The sequence below is a fragment of the Phascolarctos cinereus genome, unplaced genomic scaffold (assembly GCF_003287225.1).
Source record: "Phascolarctos cinereus isolate Bilbo 61053 unplaced genomic scaffold, phaCin_HiC Scaffold_2;HRSCAF=192, whole genome shotgun sequence".
Taxonomy (NCBI): domain Eukaryota; kingdom Metazoa; phylum Chordata; class Mammalia; order Diprotodontia; family Phascolarctidae; genus Phascolarctos; species Phascolarctos cinereus.
In genome coordinates, this window is record NW_027555625.1 from 291,277,584 (window position 1) to 291,300,272 (window position 22,689).

Genomic DNA, 22,689 nt, shown 5'->3' on the forward strand with positions numbered 1-22,689 from the left:
TATCTTAGAAATGAGAGCATCTGGCCACTGAATCTCCCAGATCTTAAGATCAGAGCTTCCTGTTATGGATTCAGCTCAATAAAACATTTAAGTAACTTCTGTGTACAGTTAGTCTGGCTGTAATGCATGTTTTGAAAACTCTCCTTTGTTCTGATGCAACCCTTATCAAAAAATAATTTTTTCATAAATTGAATTTCAAGTTTGCTTGTCCCTGATTTCTTCAAGAAACAGCAAGAATATAGAAAACTGCACCACTTCCACCAGCAAATTTTAGGTCTTTTTCCAGTAAAGGGTCATATTTATTATACATCTTCTAGTGCAGTAGAATCTGTGGGTAAGGATGGCTAATTTACATCACCCCTCTCTTCTCTCACACAGCTTTTAGCACTTGCCATTTTACAGATGAAGAAACTGAGACAAAATGAGGTTAAGTGATTTCCCCAGGGTCCTCCAGCTAGTAAGTGTCTGAGGTCTTATTTGAATTCAGGTATTCCTGGTTCCAGGCTCTGTGCTCTTATCCATTGCACTGTCTAGCTACCTCAAAGCAACCTTGTGAAAGTTGGTGCTATCATTATCCCCACTTTACAGATGAGGAAACCAAGGCCTAGTTTTAAGTACCTTGACAGAGAGACCATTATTGTAGATTTGATTCTAACCCTATTTCTGCTCCAGCATCAAAGAGGAAAAGAAAAAGTTTTTAATGGGTCTTACATCTTCTAAGATGCACATAGTTCCCCAGACAGTATTGTAAAGAAAAGTTCTTCAGGAAAAGAAAAGTATAATTTTTGTTTGTGCCCTTTCCCCGACTCCCTTTTTTTTCTTTTCTGTTTCTTCCACTGAGAGTCCTTTTCTAGCAAGGCTTGACTGAGGCTCCGTTTCCTCTATGAAACATTCACTGAGTCCCCCTTACAGATGAAAATGTCCTCTACTCAAATTTGCCTCAGGTACTTAGTCTTAATCTCTCCTTGGCCTTAGCACTCCTTATCATGTGTATCAACGTTTTTAAAATTTTATTTTTAATTTGTGAAATAACAAGCATTTCTATAACATAGTAGAATAAAAAAAGATGATTGCACATGAAAGTGCAAATCTATTATGTACAACTTGCTATTCCTTCTAAATATATAATAAAATTGTCATGTAACTTTTTTCTTTTTTTCCTTTCCCTCTCCGACCCTGCCCTACAGATGGCTACCATTAGACACAAATATGTGTGTGTGTGTGTGTAAAATCATTCTGTGTGTATTCTTGTTTATCAGTTCTTTCTCTGGATGCAAATAGCATCTTCCTTCATATGTCTTTTGTAGTTAATTTGAGTGTTTATAATAGTCAAGATGACTTAGTCCCTCAAAGTTGTTCTTAAAACAATATTGCTGTTACTGCATATCACATTCTCTTGGTTCTGCTCATTTCACTGTTTGTTATTTTGTGCCAACTCTATCCATGTTGTTCTAAAATCAACGAGCTCATCATTTCTTATGGCACAATAGTATTCTATCAAAATCATATACTACAGCTTGTTCAGCCATTCCCCAGTTGATGGGCATCCCCACAATTTCCAGTTCTTTGCCACCACAAAGAGAGCTGCTGTAAATAGTTTAGAACATATAGATTATTTTTCCATTTCCCTAATCACTTTTGGATATAGACCTCGCAGTGGTATTGTTGGGCTAAAGGGGATAAGCAGTTTTGGCATGATACCAGACTGTTCTTCTAAATGGTTGGATCAGTTCACAATTCCAACAGTGAATTAGTGTCCCAATTTTTTCACATCCCCTCCAACATTTTTTCACTTTCCCCTTCAGCCATTTTAGTTAATCTGATAGGTATAAAATGATATCTCAAGGTTATTTTAATTTGCATTTCACTAATCAATAATGATTTGAAGCATTTTTTATATGACTATAAGTTGTTTTGATTTCTTCATCAGAACACTGCCTATTCTGTCCTTTGGCCATTTATCAATTAGGGAATAACTCATATTCTTAAAGGTTTGACAAAGTTCCTTATATATTCGAGATATGAGACTTTTGTCTGAGAAACTGTCGATAAAAAACTTGCCCCAGTTTTCTGCTTTCCTTCTGATCTTGGCTACATTTGTTTTATTTATACAAAAATATCTTAATGTAAGTGAAATTATCCATTTCACACCTCACTCTGGTCTCTATCTCTTGCTTATTCATAAACTGTTTCCGTATCCGTATATCTGCTAGGTAATATTTTTAATGTTCTTTAGATTTTCTTGTAATATTTCTTATTATATCTAGGTCATGTATCCATTTCAACCATATCTTGGTAAATGGTATAAGATATTGGTCTATGCCCAGTTTCTGCCAGACTGCTTTCCAGTTTTCCCCAAAATTTTTTTACCAAATAGTGAATTCTTATTCCAAAAACTTAACTCTTTACACTGGTCAAAGACAAGGTTACTGTATTCATTTGCTGCTATAAGTTATATGTCTACTCTGTTCCATTGATCTGCCTTTCTGTTTTCTTAGCCATTATCAAATAGTTTTGATAATTACTTCCATATAATATAGTTTGGTATAGATCTGGTACTGCTAAATCTCCTTCCTTTACATTTTTTTCATTAGTTCCTTTGATATTCTTGACTTTTTGTTCTTCCAAATTAGTTTTGTTATTATTTTTTCTAATTCAGTAAAATAATTTTTTGGCAATTTAATCAGGATAGCATTGAACATATAAATTAGTTTAGGTAAACTTGTCATTTTTATTATATTGGCCCTGCCTACACACGAACAATTAATATTTCTCCAGTTATTTAAAATCTGATTTTAATTGTAGAAAAAATTTTTATAATTTTGTTTATAAAGTTCCTGAGTTTCTTTTGGCAGATATACTCCCACGTATTTTATACTGTCTCTCAAGGTATTTTAAATGGGATATCTCTTACTATCTTTTCTTGCAGGCTTTTGTTTCTGATATATAGGAATGCTGATGATTTATGTAGATTTCCTTTATATTCTTCTAATTTGCTAAAATTATTAATTGTTTCAGCTAACTTTTTAGTTAAGTTTTGGAGATTTTCCAAATACGTCATCATACTGTCTGCAAAAAGAGATGGTTTAATACCTCATTCCCTATTCTGATTCCTTCTATTTATTTTTCTTCTCTTATTGCTATTGCTAGGATTTCCAAAACAATATTGAATAATATTGCTGACAGTGGGCATCCTTGTTTCATACCTGATTTTACTGGGAAGGCTTCTAGCTCATCCCCATTGCAAATAATGCTTACTGATGGTTTTAGGTAAATGCTTTTTACCACTTTAAGGGAATAAATCCATTTATACCTATACTTTGAAGTGTTTTTAATAGAAATGCGTGTTGTACTTTATCAAAAGCTTTTTCTGCATCTGTTGATATAATCATAGGATTTTTAAACTTTTATTATTGATATCATCAGTTATGTTAATAGTTTTCCTTAAGTTAAACCATCTCTGCATTCCTAGTATAAATCCAGCTTGGTCATAATGTATAATCTTTGCAATATATTGTTGTAATGTTTTAGCTAGTATTTTATTTAGGATTTTTGCATCCGTATTCATTTATAAAATTGATCTGTATTTTTCTTTCTGTTTTTAATCTTCCTAGTTTAAGTATCAGTATCATATTTGTTTCATTAAAGAAGTTTGGTAGGACTCCTTCTTTGTCTATTATTCCAGTAATTAATTTAATTTAGGAATTAGTTGATCTTTAAATGTTTGATAGAATTCACTCATAAATTCACCTGGTCCTGGTGCTTTTTTCTTAGGAAGCTGTTCAATTTCTTTTTCTAAAATAGCTGTATTTAGATGTTCTATTTCCAGTTCTGCTAATCTAAGCAATTTATATTTTTGTAAATATTTTTCTATTTCACTTAAATTGTTAAATTTATTGGCATATAATTGGGCAAAATAACTCCTTATAATTGCTTTAATTTCATCTTTGTTAGTGGTATGTTCGCCTTTTTCATTTTTAATACTACTGATAGTTTTGTTTTTTAATCAAATTAACTAATGCTTTATCTATTTTATTGGTTTTCTCATAAAAATTATTTATATCAGACGTAGAGACATTACCTCTTCCTGTCCCCATTAGAAGGTAAGCTCTTTGAGGACGGAGACTGTACCTTTTTAAAAAAAGTATCTCTAGCACACAGCATAACAGATACTTTCCATAGATAATAGGCATTTAGTGAGTGTCTTAGGAATGGGTGAAAGAGAAAGGAAGACAGATAAGAGAGGATGTCTTTTTTTGGAGAGTTGGTAATGGTAAATACCATTTCTGCTGCTGGGTTGGTAATTTCTTTCCATGATTTTTATAGATTCTGTCATTAAAGACTCACTCAAGCAGAGTGTTTGTGAGCATTCTGTCCTTAGAACAGAGCAAAAACCCTGGGACTCTGATCTTGATATCAAGCCGTTGTTTCAGGACTCAGACTTGCCCTTAGTAACAGATCATACTCTGTATTATTCTAGATGGCCTTTCACATTAGGCCAATTCCAAGGAACAGCGAATCTCTCCTGAATTCTCTTTGATTAGTCCTGACAGCAAAGAAAAGTTTGTGCTTTAAAAGCGATGTGCCAGACCCAGGAGCTGTCTGTCGTAAAAGCAATTTGTTATGCTACATAATTTGTTATAATGTGGAATGATCTCTGAATTTGGAGTCAGAAGTCCTAGGTTTGGATCCCAGCTCTGCTATTATCTATGTGATCAAGCCATTTAGCCTTTGGCCCCAGTTTCTTCATCTGTAAAATGAGAAGATGGGACTAGAAAATCTCTAAGGTCTTTTGCAGCTCAGAACATGTTCCAATAAGTTTGTTATAACTGGTACTTCTTGGTAATTTATTCTGGCAAACTATTGAACTTCAAACCAGAAACCAATGTAGTGTAAATGTATCTTGGCTTATTTGTTCTTCCTAATTCCAGACAGGTTAACATGATTGAATGAGTTTGAAAGAATGGAGAAGAATTTGTTTTTCATTTGTCTTTTCTTGATTTAATAATACTTAAGATTTTCTCACAATTTGGAAATGATGTTTAGGTCAAACACTCCCAGTAAAGCTGTCTTTGCTGGAAGCATGCAGTTGTTAGCTGGAGTCAAACTGTGCACAGGGAGGACCTTGACCAACCACCCACACTATGAAGATAAGGGACTGCGAGAGAGAACAAAAGAGGTCAGTGCCCTCTCAGGCTTTGCACTGGGTTTTTGGGATGGCCCGCCAAGTTTGTCCTAGTTTCCCTTTTGTTTGGTGTTCATTGGAATTTCATGCAGGATGCCTGTAATTTGGAGTTTAGAGGAGCTGAGAATTAGATGAGAAACTGTAATCCAGAGCAGTCGCCCTTTAAAATTCCTGCATTCAATTTGTTTCAGCAAGCATTGATCATTCACCATCTATATACAAAGCACAGTACTAGGTGTACAAAGACATAAACAAAATAGTCTGCCTCCAAAGATTTTACATTCTGTTGGAAGGATACAAATGTGGCATAAATATGAAATGAGAAATATTGAAAAGGGGGGAGGAAGAAATCAAAAAAGACTTCACTTAGAAGGTGGCATCTTCAAAGGAAGATGAGGATTCTAAGAGGTAAAAATGAGGAAATAGATAATTCAAGACCTGAGTAACGACTTGTGCCAGCATACATAGGCAAGAGATGGAATGTAGGTTCTGGACCAAGTTAGACCAGTTTGGCTGGAACAAAGAATTGGTGATTGAGAATAGTATGAAATAAGGCTAGAAAAATAAGTGGGGGCCAGATTGTGGAGGGCCTTAGATACTAGGCTTAAGAGTTTATATTTATTTTATGGTCAGTCAGGAGCCACTGAAGGTGTTTGAGAGCAGGATATGTGACATGGTTAAGCCCGTGCTTTAAGATTATTTTGGCAGCTGTGCACAGACTGGATTAGAAAAGGAAGTGGCTGGAGGAAAGCAGACCAACTGGAATGCTTTTACAGTTGTCCAGGTGAGATGATGAGGGCCTGAATTAGAGGTGGTTCTGTGAGTAGAGAGAAAAGGACAGATGTGAGAGGTGTGGAGGTAGAATTGAAATGGCTTGGTAACTTATTGCAAATGGAGTGTGAGAAAAAAAGGAGTCCCCACTCTGGGTTTACAAAACCGAGTGGATGGTGGTACCCTAGCAGAATTTGGAAGTGTGGAGGAAAAGTATTAGGGGAGAAAATAATTCTATTGTGTTTGAGATGCCCGTGGAACATCTGGAAGGAAATATCTAGCATGCAAATGGGACTGTGGAACTGGAATTCAGGAGAGAGCTTAAGACTTGATCTATATAGATTTGGGAGTTGTTGTGTAGATAATACTTCAAGCCATAGGAAGTGATGAAATTTCCGAGAGACAGTATGTAGAAAGAAGAAGAAAGGGCTGGGACAGAGCCCTGGGGAACACCCATGCTGAGGGCACAGGAGGTGAATCAAAGAAGACTGAGAATGAGTGAATGATCTTACAGGACAGGTAGGGAAGAACTGAGAGAGAACAGTGTCACTGAGGCCAAGGGAGGAAAGAGTGTCCAAGAGGCAGAAGTGTTCAACAGTGTCAGAGGCTGCCTAGAGATCAAAGAGAATAAGGACTGAGAAAAAGCCATTGAGTTAAGAGTCTGTTGGTAACCTTAGAGAAAACAATTTCAGCCTGGTGGTAGAGTAGAAAGCTAGACTGCAAACGATTGAGAAGTTAGCTGTATAGTATATAGAGGGAACACATCAAGGCTAGGAGATTGGCAGTGAAAGGGAGATACGGGATAATGAGAGAGCTTGAGAGAATATCAGAGTCAAGGGAAAGTTTTATAAGGATGGAGTAGACCTGTGTGTGTTTTAGTTAATGGGGAAAAACGGTAAATAGGAAAAAGGTTAAAGATACACAAGAGGAGTTACTGGTTTATTAACTTGCTTAGGTGAGAGAAAGGCTTTAAATCAAGGGTACAGGTAGAAGGGTTGGCCTTATTACAGAGAGAGGCGTCACCTCTTCCTCAGGGATAGGAGGGAAAGAAGTGAGCTTCTAAACCTGGACTTTCAGACTGCTGTGCAGACTACCTGGCTCTCTTCACCGGGTTCAACTGTTTGCAAACCTTAAAGCACTATGTAAACATTAGCTGTTAACAAGCAAAGTGAAACCTTTAAAAGGCAGAAGTATGATGGTTGTATGAAACCAGGGGATTGGAATTAGAATGATTTTGGTCACTTTTAAACTTTCAATTTAAAAGTGATGATTTGAGGAGGGGTTTAGTTGGTTCCAAAGCCATCGTTCTGTACTCGGGCTTCCAGCCTCCATGCTGTGCCTTTGCAGTGTCCTCTATTCCTAGAATCTCCTCTCCCCTCATCTCTGCTTCTGAAACCCCTAGTTCCTTTTCAAATGGCTCAGCTTCTGTGCTACCACCTCCTATAAGACACCTTTCTTGATTCTCCCAATTCTCAGTGCCTGGCCCCTGAAATTACTTTGTGTTTGTTTTGCATTTATTTGTGTATGTGTTGTTTCTCTCACAGTAGAAGGTAAGCTCTTGAATGAAGGCAGGAACTGATTTGTTTTAGTGTCTCATTCATCTGTCACAGTGCCTGGCACATAGTAGGTGCTTCATAAATGTTGAGTTGCATTTAATTGAGATTTTTGAATATATATATTTTCAAGTAGTTGTATGTTACAGGTATATTACTAGGGATTCCCCCTCTCCTTTTCTTCAGCATGGTCCTACTAAAACAAGCACGACGTTTTTCCTACTGATACACTGAGTGTGTATTCTTACACCATTTTCTTTCCATTTTGAAAGGTTTATCAGATATATGCGAAGAGATCTCCTGAGGAAGTTTATTCACTCCTGAGGTCCTTTGGTACAGACTATGTCATCTTGGAAGACAGCATTTGCTATGAAAGAAGGCATAACAGAGGCTGCCGTCTCCGAGACTTGCTTGACATAGCTAATGGACATGTAAGCACAGTAGTCACTCTTTTTACAGAGTTACCTCTAAGAGGGCAAGAGGTTGCAACTAATCAATGAGTTCCTTAGCAGGGTTTCGTGACTAGTCATTAATTTTTACATTATAGCATCATATTAATATAACATGTGTTGTACATGCATATGAGTAAGGCACTAGGAACCTACTGGTTACCAGAATGTGCATGCTGACTTGTTCTCCTAGGACTGGCAGTGGAAGTGCCCTGTAATGGTGTTTGCAGTTCTTGTGACCAGTGCCACACATCTGAAAAAATGATTTTCTGGTCTATAACTGTGGTACAGCAAAGTGACTATCCTTAGCCACCTCCAAGAAAAGGGTGCCTGGTGCTCTGCTAGGCCCTGGAAAGAAAAGTACCTTTTAGGAATCTGAGTTCCATTAGAGACAAGAAGATTTGCCCAACTTGCTTTCTGTTTCATATTATTTATTGTTTGTTTGAGATCATGGGAGTTAGATATAAAAGATACTGTCATATGACTTGTGCACAAGAAGTACTACACAAATATTCGTTGAATGACATGAATGAGGCATGAAGGAATAAGTAGGTTTAGGACCATACTTTTGTTCAGGAGGTAAGATGGCCTGGAATAATCTTTGTTAATGCTTTTAATGAGCCGTGACCCAAAGACCCCTGGGCTTAACAGATTCTATTACTGTATCAATATTTAACTTTTTTTAAATATAAGCTTTTCTTTCTGATAAGTATATCATATATCATGGCCATCTTTACATATTTATTGGGGTTACAGGAGGAATCTTTATTTTCTTGGAAAAGACAATGTGGTACAAGTGAAAGAACTGGACAGAGTCAGGTGACCTGCACTGTGTTACATTCCTTCCTCCACCCCAGATGGTGTGACCTTAGCAAGTCCTTTTGGCAGGTCTAGGCCTCAGTTTCCCCACCTGTAAAATGAAGGAGGAGTAGATGATCTCTAATGGCCTTCTAGCTCTAAAATTAGAATTGTAAAATTTTCAGCTTAGTTGTACCTCATTCATAATTCCTAAAGGCACCTGATAATTCACTCTTGACTTTGCATGTTTTCCAAGTTTACGTGAGTTTTCATCTTGGTCATAGGTGATGGATGGCCCGGGAGAGAATGATCCTGATTTAAAGCCTGCCAAGCACCCTCGATTCTGTGAAGAAATCAAAAGAAACTTGCCTTCATACTCTGCACACTTCACCAGAGTGTTTCAGAACAAAACATTCCATGTTTACAAGCTGTCTAGGCACAAGTAACACAACTTTTGGTAATTCTTTATTCTGATCCAGGTGAAATTTCATTCTTTTGAAGCCCAACATGATGAAATTCCTGTGTCTTGAGTCAGTTTTGAGCCTTCACCAGACTCATGCTGCTTTCCACGCCATTTTGAGTAGCCCCATTCTGTAGCAACAAACGAGGCTTCATGGTAAATGAATTTCACCTGTAGTTTAATGCTGTGAGGTTAATAAGTACTCTAGAAGTTTACATGAGTGTTGATATTTTTTGAAGGTATTTTACATGTACTGTGTTTTTCTTTTTGTCTAACTTTTTCCACTGGTGTTCATTGTGTTGAGTGTAAATAAGTTTCTAACGTGATCTGGAACTTTGTTGTTTGAGCTATTTCCAATCAGGTGGGAATACTGAGTCTGCTTAGGATTGGAAATATTTTTAAGCTTACTTTGAATTTTATTGAACTGAATCAAGTGACTTTGTAACAGAATTAGTGAATAATATCCTTTCAACTAATTATTACATGCTATTGAAGTATTATATACACTAATGATGGTGTGGCAGTTAAAAAAAACAAAGTTTACTGTTCTATTTTTTCCTGTAAACTTTACAGACATTTCAAGTTTCCATGCTCTTAGCATTCAAAAATTACAATGGCTCTGTGTATTTATTTGATACTTTTTCCATTGATATGTGTTTGAGCAAGCACTTAAGTAAAATGTATCTATTATTAAAAACAAATTTTTAAAGTAATAGGCACAGAAGAATATTACAATTAAGCATCTTGGATTCTTAGAATGGCAGAAAAGTGTGTGTGGGAAGATTGTTTTGTTTCATAATAGAACATTCAACTAGAATTTGTTTTATTACTATTTGGTGTTTTTGTTTTAAAGCACATTTATACTCTTTTAATCTTTTTCCTTCCATTAATATTATTTTGTTTCATTTTGTACTTGTTTTAAAATTGCCAGGTTTACTAACTTTGGTAACCTGTGTTCCAGTTTTAGCTTTTGTATTTTTACAGCTTAGTACCTATCTACTTTTTAAATGTGGTCTTAACTGTGTTACTATTATGGTATTTTTAGGCAAACTGCATTTTCATACCAAGTATGACTTATGTCAGCTCCAACCTTAATGAGGTACCTTCTATCTTTATTTTTTTTTCCTTTCTGAAAGGTAATTAAGTGCCTCTAAGTCTACCCCAATACTGAAATACTTGTAAGCAGCCCTGGTAGTATATATACCTGTTCAAGAAATTTCTGATGGATTACTGTTACAATTAATTTCTAGTGAAAATATAAAAAAAAAGATGCTGCTAAAAACATATTGTACATTTAATTAAATCAAGATGGCTAATGAGATTAACTCTCACCACTGCTCTGTGTACCAATGCCAAATGATTTAAATGCCTTCCCCTCGTAGTTGTTCTAAGGTACATTACCAAAGGGATTGAGATGGATATGTCACATGTTCAAATAATTTTATATTCAGTAAATACTCATTAGGCAGCATTTGAATCTTTCTGCACTTTCATGTTGAACACAAAAGGATAGTGAGCTTTTATCAAAACTTATTTAAATCAAAACTTGACAGTAGCTGGGCTATTAAATTGTGCATCCAAAGCTCCTGAATCATTTCTTTCCTGTATCCCTTAATGAGGTTGGAGTCCACTGCAGTTTAACATAATACAATAATAAAACATTTTAATCAGTATTAAAACTTTAATTAAGCCAGTAATGATGCATGCCTGTTGTAGCTGACAGCATGGGTCAGTAAGTTCTTCTTGAGTGCCTTACAATAATTGAAAATCAAGCACATGTAAGGTACTGTGTTAGACTGTGGGGTTCAATTTTTAAATCATCAGCCCTCTTTTCATATATTTGAACAAAACCTAAAGCGTCCCACAAGTACTCACCTGTTCCTTTTGAGAATTTGGTTGTAGATTTACCACCTTGAGAAATTATCTGGACATTTTGCTGCTATTCATTGTCACATAGATGTTACAAGATGCTTTTTTTATTAAGTTTCTATAACAGTAACAGTGTTGCCAAATCATTCCATGTTGATCAAATATTTTCATGGAAAATATAAAGTGCCAGAAGAAAAAAAAGTGTGCCAGACAGAGCCCACACATTCTTATTCTTTCCAAGACACTGTGACCGTGTACAGTAGAATTTTTTAATTTCCTAAACAACAGATCTCCTAGCTATCACCTGGACATTTTCAGAGCTAGAGTCAGAGCCCTTTTTATAATCTCTCTGTGGCATGTACAGGAAGAGAGCTCAGGCTAGTGGGAAGAACAAGGAAGCTAGTGACTTGAGGTTGGTATCTCTAGGTTGGCCACCACCCTGGAGCCAGCTGCTGCAGATCCCTGAGTCTCCAGCCTTCCTAATCTTTACCAGAGAGAGCCTCAAAGCCTAGTATGATCTTCAGATGAATGGGTCTTAGTGCACTAGAAGATGGCTCTCACTCCAAAGTTAGTAGCCAAAAGAGCCTAAGTAGTTAATGCTCCCCACAATTTTTCATTGTCCTTTTCTTTAAAGGACTGGAGTATATTTAAGGTCTTTTTCCCAGGAGTAGAATGGTAGTCATATAAAACTAGATATGATCAGGATTATGTGCTAATTCATAATATTGTTCTAAACAATTCAAAAGACAATTATTTTTTTCCATCAGATCAGTTAATTTTCCCTTTTTCTAAAAAAAAAAAAGAAACAAAATTGTAGTAAGTCCCTTAGGAACTTGGTGTCAGACACAAAAACTATGGTAAAAATTTACCTTAATTTTGCGAAGATTCCTTTTTTGGGTTAGTCTCAAACTTATAATTAAGACAATGAAGTTTTGATGCACCCAAATCAGCAGTTCCGACAGATGTGTCCCATGGTATTATTTTTCAGTACAACCTTTAGGTCTAGGTGGTTAGTGCTTATCAGGTCATGGAGAGAGGCTGTTTGGTGAGAGGGGAGCCTGTCAACTTTCCTGTGATAATTGGCTTTCTGATTTAACATCCTATGGGTGAGATCTTATAGAAAACTGTTTTATAATTTGTTATACTGAACCATGTGAAGATTGTATATTAAAATAAAGGTCTTTTAAATCATGCAAGAGAAGTGGTTTTTATTTCCCTCAAGGCTAAGGCCTAAGGAATCTACCTACATCTCTGTGCTAGAAAGAGGTAATCACTAAGGATGGAAAAGGGAGGGTCTTCATTTCATTTATCAGTTTTTTAACTTTTATTTTTATTTTTGTTTTAGCCAACCTTGACCAGATGGCTGCCCATTAGCTTGGGTTAAATCTTCAGTTTGTAGCTATAAAGATAAAAATGACAGTACCTACCTTCAAGGAGTTCATTTCTACCAGGAGTAATCTATCTTTTGCAACTTAACAGTGGCATAATCAATTCTGTGCTTACTAATAAGACCATATGACCTTAGCTGGTATTAATTGAACTATGTTGTCCCAAACTAGGTCCTGCTGCCCTCATCAGGCTACATATGGAGTATTTCGTTCAGTTTCAGTTGCCTCAGTTCAGGTAGAACATTAACTAACATATCCAAAGAAGGCAAGCCAGCTAGTCACAGGACTCAGAACTATGTGAAAGAAAAGAGATCACAGGATTTAAAACTGGCACCAGCCCCTGCGTCTCAGCCATCTGTCCCCATGGCTCTGCTTCCCACTCTCCACACACCTGCCCTTTGTTGACCCAGATCACAGTTTTCCATGAGGTTGGACCTTGTGGAGGACCTTGAAGAGTCTAAATCAGAGGTGTTAAACACACAGCCCTCTGGCTGTGTTGTGGTGAGAGCACTATAGAGTACAGCTCAAACAGGATTAAAATGTAACTGGGAAATAATTAACAAATACAATAGATAAGTTAATGTGGTTTGCTAAGCCGACATGTGGCTCACAGGGAACCTTATTTTCAGTTTAGCGGCCCATTTCTGTTTGGTACTCTAAATCACCTATGTCCTTCTAAGGACCTCGCCAATCACTGATACTCTGCCTGGCTTATTCTTCTATGGTTGGCATCTTCCCACTTCCTCAGCCATCTGGTACTTTCCCTTCCCAGTGCTTCTGAAATCTCAGCTGCCTACATACAGTCCCCATCCCCATTCCCAGCTACCCAGTCATTTGCTCTCATCCCTCACCCAGTAATGTTCCACTGCTGACCTGTGCTCTCTGGAACACCTACTCAATAATTAACAAACTTGCCTTCTTAAATTTTTTCTTTTTTTCACTCCTTCCATCTTCGGGAATTCATCGAGACAACACTGCATCCTTGGCCACCCTTTCCAGTAGGGGTTATATTTTAACACAGATTTTAGCCACTCCATCCCTAACTGCTTATGGTGGGAGAGTCTGAATACTCTTTGCTCCCTGTTACTACTTCCAAACTCTATCTGCAACCTCCCCTGTTATGAAGCTCAACATATCACCAATCCAGATACTAGTCTATTATCTATCAGCCCCCAGGACATTCTTCCTTCTCCTGGCTCTTTGACTTTCTAACCCCCACACTCAATGCGTCCCTCATACTTGGGGACTTCAGTATACAAACTGATATTTTATCACATATCCTAAATTTTCAGTTCCTCAGTGTATTTCATTCTCACGACCCACTCTTCCACTCTACTTGAGCTACACAAAAATACGATGATACTTTTGATCTTGCTGTCACTCACAGGAGTTCCACTTCTGTGTTCGTGAGCTCTAAAATTCTTTATCTGATCGGAAGCCTTTGCTTCTTCGTCTTATTGCTGACCATACCTGGCCGAATCCCAACCTTGGATTACTCCTACAATTTGCCTCCTTCAGTCTTAATCATGTGCTCTTGAATGGAACTGGAAAAAAATCACAAAACCATAGTGATTGGATCCCCTATACATTTATTTTGCATAATCTCAACCAAGACCTCATTGCTACAAGGCAATCTCTTCACCTTCCTAAGTAGATTCAATATCTCACTATAGCAACTATTCTAAGCAGTTTCATGCCTCCTCAAGCCTCCCATGTCACTCCCTTCCCCTTCAGTTGAGAACTTGGTGTCATCACACACACAAAATAATGAAGAGAGTCAGAGCTCCCCTTCTCACCACCTCATCTCACATCACTCAAGCATCTTCCCACACTACCTCCTCCTCCACTCTTGTCTCACATCCGAAGAGGTTGCCCTTCTTGCCAAGGCAAACCTCCCAATGTGCATCCTTCAGTCCCATCCTAACCTGTCTTCTCCAGCAGAATTTACCCACTGTCATCCCTGCTGTATTACTAGTCTTTACTCCCTCTCTATCTACTGATACCTTTACTGCTGCCTACAAACACACCCATGTTTTCCCCATTCTTTTAAAAAAAACATTTTACCTGACCATCCTGGCTATATTTTCTTATTTATTTATTTATTTTTAGTTTTTAACATTCACTTCCATAAGATTTTGAGTTTTTAGATTTTCTCCTCTCCCTCTCCTCCGTCTTCAAGACGGTGTGTAATCTGATATAGGCTCTATGTAGACATTGACATTAAGCATATTTTCACGTTAGTCATGATGTATAGAAGAATTAGAACTGATGGGAGGAACCAGGAGGAAGAAGAAATAAAATAAAACAAAAGGAGAGCAAATAGTATGTTTCCATCTGCATTCAGACTCCATGGTTCTTTTTCTAGATGATAGCATTTTCCCTTGTGAGTCTTTTGGAGTTGTCTTAGATCCTTGCATTGCTGAGAAGAGCTAAGTCTATCAAAGTCAGTCATCCCACAGTGTGGCTGTTACTGTGTGCAGTGTTCTGGTTCTGCCCATTTCACTCAACATCAGTTCATCTAAGTCTTCCCAGGTTTTTCTGAAGCTAGATATATTTTCTATCACTCCTCTCCTTTGTTAAAACTCCTTGTTAAAGCAGTCTACAATGGGGCCTCCACTTTCTCTCTCTCTCTCTCTCTCTCTCTCTCTCTCTCTCTCTCTCTCTCTCTCTCTTGTGTGTGTGTGTGTGTGTGTGTGTGTGTGTGTGTGTTGTCTCTCTGTCTCTCTCTCTTCCACACCTTCAGGCTGGCTTCTAGTCTCATCATTCAACTGAACTCACTCTCTCCAGTTAGCAGTGACCTCTGAATTACCAAATCTAATGGCCTCTTCTCCCTAATGGACCTTTCTCTCCTTCTTGACCTTGGCAGCCTTTGACACGGTCAGTCACCCTCTTCCTGATGCTCTCCTCTCTAGGTTTTTGTAACACTGCTGCTGGTTCTCTTTCTTGTCCTCCTGAGAACTGTACCTTCTCAGTCTCTACTAGATTTTCATCCAGGCAATGCTCAGTAACTATGAACCTTTTAAGGTTATCTCCTAGGTCTGCTTCTCTTTTTTCTCTAAACTAGCTTGTTTAGTGATCTCTACAACTCCCATGGGTTCAGTTATCATCTTTGTGCAGATGATTCCTAGATCTACAGTAGGCAGCCCTAATCTCTCCTAAGTTCTAGTACCATATCACCAACTGGCTTTTTGACTTTTCAAACTGGCAATCTTACAGGCATCTCAAACTTAGTATGTTCAAAACAGAGCTCATCTTGTACCTAAAACCCTCCCTTCTTCCTAATTTTCTTCACTGTTGAGGGCACCGCCATCCTTTCAGTACCCAGAGTTGCAACTTTGTCATCCTCTCTTTCTTATTCACACTCACCCCACAGTCAGTCTGTTGTCAAACCTTGTTTTTACCTTCACTTGTCTTATGTACATGCCCTTCATGCCACTCACCCTAGTGAGGCCCTTATCTCGTCTCCTGAGCTATCGTAATAACCTTCCAATTGGTCTTCTGCCTCAAGCGTCGCCCCATTTCATCTTCTGCTCAGCCACCAAAATGGTTTTTATGAAATGTAGGTCTGTCCTCACGATTCGATAAGCTTAATGGTTCCCTATTTGTTACCTTTAGGATCAAATTGAATGCTGTTTGGCACGTAGAGCCTTTCACACCCTGACTCCATTACACCTTTCCAGTTCTCTTATACTTGAGCCCTCCACGCACATAGGATCTAGCTCCCTTGGTCTACTTGCTTCTCCTCATGTGGTTGGGGTTGGGGAGAAAAATAAATATTTATATGGCTCCTACTCCATGCTAGACACTGTGCTAATTCAAATGTCATCTCATTTGATTCTCTCAACAACTGCAGAGTAGGTGCTATTGTCCTTATTTTACAGTTGAGGAAACTGAGGCAAACAGGTTCCATAATTTACCTAGGGTCGTGCAGCTAGTGTCAAGCTGTATTTGAGCTCAGTCTCTCTGACTCCAGACCCTCCATTCTAGCTACACCACCACCTAGCTGTCGCAAAGTCCTCCATGCCTGGAATGTTCTCCCATCTCCTCTTCGCCTCTTTTCTAGCTTCCCCGGCTTCCTTCAAGTCTCAGCTCAAATCTGCCCCCCACCACTATTCCCCGAGCTGCTAGTGCCTTTCCTCTGAGATTAGTTTCCATTTGCACCGTGTGTGTGTTTGTGTGTATGTGCAAGAAGTTATGACAGCAGAGGGCAGCGTGCAAACTAAATTCTGTTGGGAGACCTTGGCATTCAAGAGACTCCCAGATGAGCTGACTGTTGGAAAGCTAATCCATGAAACATTATTGATAAACTAGACAACTTGTCTGTTTACGAAGTAGCCCCAGAGAAATGAAGTGGGCCCTGTCAGGGCTATTCACTGCAATCACCTATTGCATGTAGGAGAGTTAGCTGGACTTTCTAATGAGCAGTTGGAGAGAACTGTTGGACACTAACCTAGGAAAAGGTTCAGTGAAAGAGACTACAGCCTTACAAAGACTTTCAGGCTCAAATATGGGCATTGAAAGTGATGTATCCAGTGAAGGAAGCTATAGTATCACAGTGCAGGAGAGCTAAACCCAGAAGCAATTGCTTTCCTACCTAAAATTGCTGCAGAGACCCCTAGGGTACAGTTTTGACACGCAGAGCAAGAAGCCTTGCCATGGCTGCCAGCCCAAGTGTAGTAGACCTTTTAGTCTATAGTGATCCTGATATCAGCAGCTAACTCTGGCCTAGGAGCTGAGAGATCAGTCAGCGACAAGAGAACCAGAACTATTAGACAAGTCCCTAGACTAAATGATGATGTTACAGGTAAATCTGAAGAAATGCTAACACCTGTATCTAAATGACAGTATTACATATTACCAGTGTGAAAATGCCTTGCATGTAATTGCACATGTTTATTGCATACATGTGAATTATTGCATGTTTGAGCATATTTGTTTTTGCTGTTACAGTTATTTGGCTATTTTGTGTTAAGTTCATGTTATAGTGATAACTGTTAATTGTTTTGTGTTTACACTACTGCTTATGGTTCTGTTGTAATTTTTATATAGGCCAATTAATAGTATCATTGTTGCAGCTAGTTAGCTTTATTTTGTTAGCCACACTTTCTGCTTTTGACTGATTACTATATACTACGGATATATATGTTCTTTCAAAATGTGCATGTGTTATGTGTCCTGTATGTAGTTAAGCATGTTGATCCTGTAGTATCCTCCCAGATGATGCCCTGTAGAGTATCATGTCTGTTGCATGCGCTGCGAATTTGCATGCACTATGCATTTGTTTTATTTCACTTTCGATAATACTGAAGCATGATTATCTAGGATGCCAGGGAAATTGCCCTTGCTGTCTTATAGTAATGATGCTTGTGTTTATAGTATAGAGTTGCAGGTTTTGGACTTGTCCCAGCTGATCTTTGCAAAGGACTGCAATAAATTTTGGTCTAGGGGAAGAATATAACCTGAGTCCCAAAACCTGTTGGTATGGGATTCTCCCCTCATTGGTGGGGATCAATTCCCTACCCTGCATGATGGGCAGGGTGGAATTGTCAGTGGGAAGGAGAACTCTGCACTCTCTGGCCCTTCCGACTTTCTTCACATCCTTTTGGGTTCAGTAGTTGCTTCAGATTGTTCTGGTTTCCTGCTCTGAGAGAGAAAATGGATGATGCCAAACCCCACTTCAGGTTGCAAAGGGGAAGAATAAGACTAGGAAGAAGCCTACGTGAATGAAGCTGGTGTTCTCCATCATGTCCCTATCCCCAGCTTGCTATACTCAAGACTTCAGGGAACTCTCCCTTGGGTGAGGTCTGGGACTTTCTCTCTTGGTTGAGCTGAGTTACCTCACTCCCAATGAGGATGGGGAAAAAACAAACATTTATGTAGAACCTAGTATGTGGCAGACACTGTGCTAATACAAACATTATCTCATTTGATCCTCACAGCAGCCCTGCAAGGTAGCTGCTGTGAAGAGCTCCTCTACTCTGTATTGTCTGGTAGATGTTCTCCCATGTATACTTTCTCTGATTTCTGTTTTGCTACTGACTTGGATAAATAGATTTCTTTGCTACTTCTCTGGTACTTGATGGGAAACGGAGTCATGCCTCAGATATAAAGCTTGGGTCTTTCTTTTCCCTCATAGTGAAGAGCAATCAGAAGTTTAGCTTGAACCAAAAAACACACAAATAATATTTAAGGTGATTTCGTACAGTGAGACATATTTTGCCTCAACATAAAGGAAAAGTTTCTAGGAGGGAGACATCATGGTTAGTGAAAGGAACACTGAATTTTGAGTCAGAAGACCTAGGTTCAAATCCTTCCTTTCTCTTTAACTTGTTAGTTTTGTGAGCATGGGCTATCACTTACGCTTTATGAGCCTTGATTTCCTGGTGTGTAAAACATCGTTGTGCTACTTAGGCAGTATGGTGTAGTAAATAGAGCACTGGATTTGGACTCAGGAAGGCCTGAGTTCAGATCCCACCTTAGACACTTAGTTGTATAACCCTAAACCTCTGAGTCTTTGTTTCTTTATCTCTAAATGGAGACGATGGAGATAATATCAGTAATTACAACATTATTGTGAGGATCAAATGACATGAAAAGCATCGCGTGAATAAAGCAATATACAAATGTCAGTTATTTTTATTATTGTTATCTACCTCATAGGAATCATGAGGAAAATGCCTTTCAGACCTTAACATACTCTCTCTCTCTCTCTCTCTCTCTCTCTCTCTCTCTCTCTCTCTCTATATATATATATATATATATATATATATATATATATATATACATATATATATAATACATACATATATACACACATATATATATATACATACATATATACACATATATATGTATATATATATACACATATATATATGTATATATATATACACACACACACACATATATATATGTGTATATATATATACATATATATATATACATACATATATACACATATATATATGTATATATATATATACACACATACATATATATACATATATGTATATATATATACATATATATATGTATATATATACACACACACACACACATATATATGTGTATATATATATACATATATATATATATATATGTATATATATATATACATACACACACATTTGCATCAATAATGACATTCAGAGCTATCTAATGATAGAATAGGTTGCCTTTGGAACTAGTAAGCTTTCCATCACAGGAAGTATTTAAGCAGAGGGTACATAGCCACCAGTCAGAGAAGATTCATGTAGAAGAAGAGATTGATGCATTGAATTTGCATGGGATTAAGGTTTCTTTGAATTCCCAGGTCCTAGGAGTTACAAAGTTCAGGAACTTTCATACATAGGGTTTTGGAAGATGTATCTGTGGCAGCTAGGTGGCGGGGTAGATAGAGCACTGGACCTGGTGTCAGGAAGGTTCGAGTTCAAATTCAACCTTAGACACTACCTTCCTCCCCCTAGGAGAGTCACTTAATCTCTCTCAGCCTCAGTTTCCTCATCTGTAAAATGGAGACAATAATAGCACCTAACATCACTCCTCCTGCCCCAGGGTTGTGAGGATCAAATGAGATAATTACAAAACACTTAGTGCCTGGCACATAATAGGTGCTATATAAATATTAGCTATTATTATGTAATGGTTCTTACCAATTATGTAAATCTGGATTAACAGAAGCAATGTAGATTATAAGGAAGCCATTTCCCTTGGCCTCCTCTAATAGGGATTTGTACTGAGGAGGAAAGCATATCGTGTGTGTTTGTAGGGTTTCAGAAAATAGTATCAAGACTGAGCCCTGCTGAGATACACCTATGTATTCAGAAAGAAATGAGAGACAGCTGAGTACATGTGTGTCTGCCTGAGACAGAAGAAAGAGTAAAGAATCATGATTTCTGGGCTAGCACAGTAATTAGAACAGCAGTGTGCTAATTAAGGCACATAAATTAAATGACATTATTAGCATTTTCTATCAGAAGAAAAGGTGGATGTGTGTTTTTTTTTTCCCCAGGGAAATGACACCTGCAAACAATTATCTCTGCCTTATTATTGCTATTAAGATTATTTACATAAGTTATGTTCAGTTAGCATTCATTGCTCTTAATGATTTTTCACAACACCTGACCTCACATCACAGTCACTATTTATGAATAGGAAAGTATTCTGGGATCATTGAGGATAAATAGTGTAATATAAATAGAGAAGACTGTGATTAGGAGCTCTAATATCCTCTGGTTTTATACTGTTTTGTGGACAACTTTTATTCATTTAGTAGAAAGGATTTTTTTATGATCTAACAGCATGTGTGTTTGAGTGGATGATGAACGTGAAGTGTTTTTTTGGCGTCATGAAATATTCCTTAGTGCTTATGATAAACTATAGAAGTGATCCTGTAATTCATCTATTTTCCCTCTCCTTCATGTTTAGTCATCACATCATTTCACCCCATTTTGGAAGGTATATAACACTAGGTGATCAATACTTTTGCCAACAAAGATGAAGAGTTGACATACCCTCAGATTTGCCTTGATCAAGGAATCTCTCCATTAGTAGCTGTCAAAGTATGGTCTGGGGATCCCTCTTTTAGTAGGTCCGTGAGGCCAACACTATTTTCATCATCATCATCATCATCATCATCATCTCTGTTTTAATTTCTAATCCCATCCTTTACAGGAAGCCTCCCCCAATCCCTATTAATTCTAGTCTTTCAGTTAGTTACTATTTATGCTGTACATGGCTTGCTTTGTATTTATTTGTTTTGCATGTTGCCTCCTCCATTGGATTGTAAGCTCCTTGAGGGCAGGGACTGTCTTTTGCCTCTTTTTCTATCTCCAGCACTTAACACAGTGCTTGGCACATAGCAGGCACTTAAAATGTTTATTGATTAATATAGTAAAAATCAATAAATATAGTTCACACAAAAACATTTTGGGGTCCTCAATAGTAATTAGGAGTGTAAAGGAGTTCTGACATCAAAAAATTGGGGGACTGCTTCTCTACATCAGTGCTCTATCTGTACCCTCAGTTAGGACCTTAGCATGTGAGAGACCTTGGAAGTTGAGACCAGATTGAGACAGGAATGAGAGTCTGTCCAGGTGTCTAAAATGGAATAAGCTTCCTTACATTGTTCATGCCATAACTGATTGTTTTGACCTGCACTGGCTACAGATAATTAGGAAGTGCCCTCAACTCTACTAAAAAATGTCCAGTACTCAAGGCGAGGCATTTATAACCGACTACAAGTTTATATCAGGCCTTTGTTTCATTTGGATGCCAGTCATTCTAAATTCCTGCCTTCATATGCATGAAGCCTTACCAGATGTTCCTTTGAAGTGGATTTATTCCCTACCTCCTGCAAGTTTTATACCAATGAGACTGAGGCTAGGACTATTATGATTTTATTGGTTTCCTTGAAGTAGGGCCAGTTTCCCAGGTCAATCTGATTATTTGAAATAAAGTGAAAGCCACCACTTTGTTTTGGGAGCTGTAGTACCAGCTGTTTAAATACAGGTAGTAAAGTCTGTTCTCTTATCATTAATACTTCAAGCATTTGTGACTTTGTTGCTATGAAGTACTCCTCACACCAAGACCAATCTTAATTCCTCTGTGCTTTTGCAGATTTGGTTGTCTTTGAGACAACCTGATCTTTGAGAGTACCCCTACTAGGGAAATGACTCCTCCTGCTGCCAGCCTGGTGGGTAATAAGAGTCTCCAAATGTAGTTAGACAGAAATGACAGAGGTACAGAATCCACGTATGGGTGACCTATGCACGAAGCCTTTTCAGCTCGATAAGAGTTATCAGGGCTTGTTTTCTACTGCCATAGTCTTTGAGAATCCAGAGTCTTGGAATTCTCACTTTAGAACATTGACACTAGTCATGTGACTCTGGGCAAGTCACTTAACTTTTGCGGGCCCAATGAGTCCAACTTCTTCATGTTACAGGTGAGAAAACTGAGCCCCAGAAAAGTTACTTACTTGACTTACTCAGGGTCATATAAGCGGCAAGTGTCTGTTTTAAATCCAAGTCTTCCTGAGTCCAGATTCAGCACTCTACCCACTACAATCCAGTGGTGTCAAACTCAAATAGAAAAGCATCCCTGCAGTTGTAACTTGACTTAGAAAACCACAAATTATATCATTCATGCTATGTTGTATTTTTTTTTATTAAGCATTTCCCAATTATATTTTAATCTGGTTCAGACCACCTCAGGAGTG

The 22,689-nt window shown here is 37.9% G+C and overlaps 1 protein-coding gene and 1 long non-coding RNA gene across 3 annotated transcripts in view; one reads left to right on the plus strand and one right to left on the minus strand.

The window, feature by feature from the left end:
* The window catches only part of DPY19L3 (dpy-19 like C-mannosyltransferase 3), a 106,775-nt gene extending 94,499 nt beyond the window's left edge, over positions 1–12,276 (plus strand). For both annotated transcript variants that reach the window (XM_020985051.2, XM_020985052.2), the window contains exons 17-19: positions 5,047–5,179; positions 7,782–7,940; positions 9,041–12,276. In XM_020985051.2, the coding sequence (XP_020840710.1) occupies positions 5,047–5,179; positions 7,782–7,940; positions 9,041–9,202 (454 nt within the window). In that variant the 3' untranslated portion in view covers positions 9,203–12,276. The remainder of the gene's footprint in view (positions 1–5,046; positions 5,180–7,781; positions 7,941–9,040) is intronic.
* LOC110207421 (uncharacterized) overlaps positions 8,417–22,689 on the minus strand; it is a 45,150-nt gene continuing 30,877 nt past the window's right edge. Inside the window, exons 4-5 of the long non-coding RNA XR_002324153.2 lie at positions 8,953–9,099; positions 8,417–8,868 (exon numbers count right to left, since the gene is read on the minus strand). This is a non-coding gene — a long non-coding RNA (uncharacterized LOC110207421). The remainder of the gene's footprint in view (positions 8,869–8,952; positions 9,100–22,689) is intronic.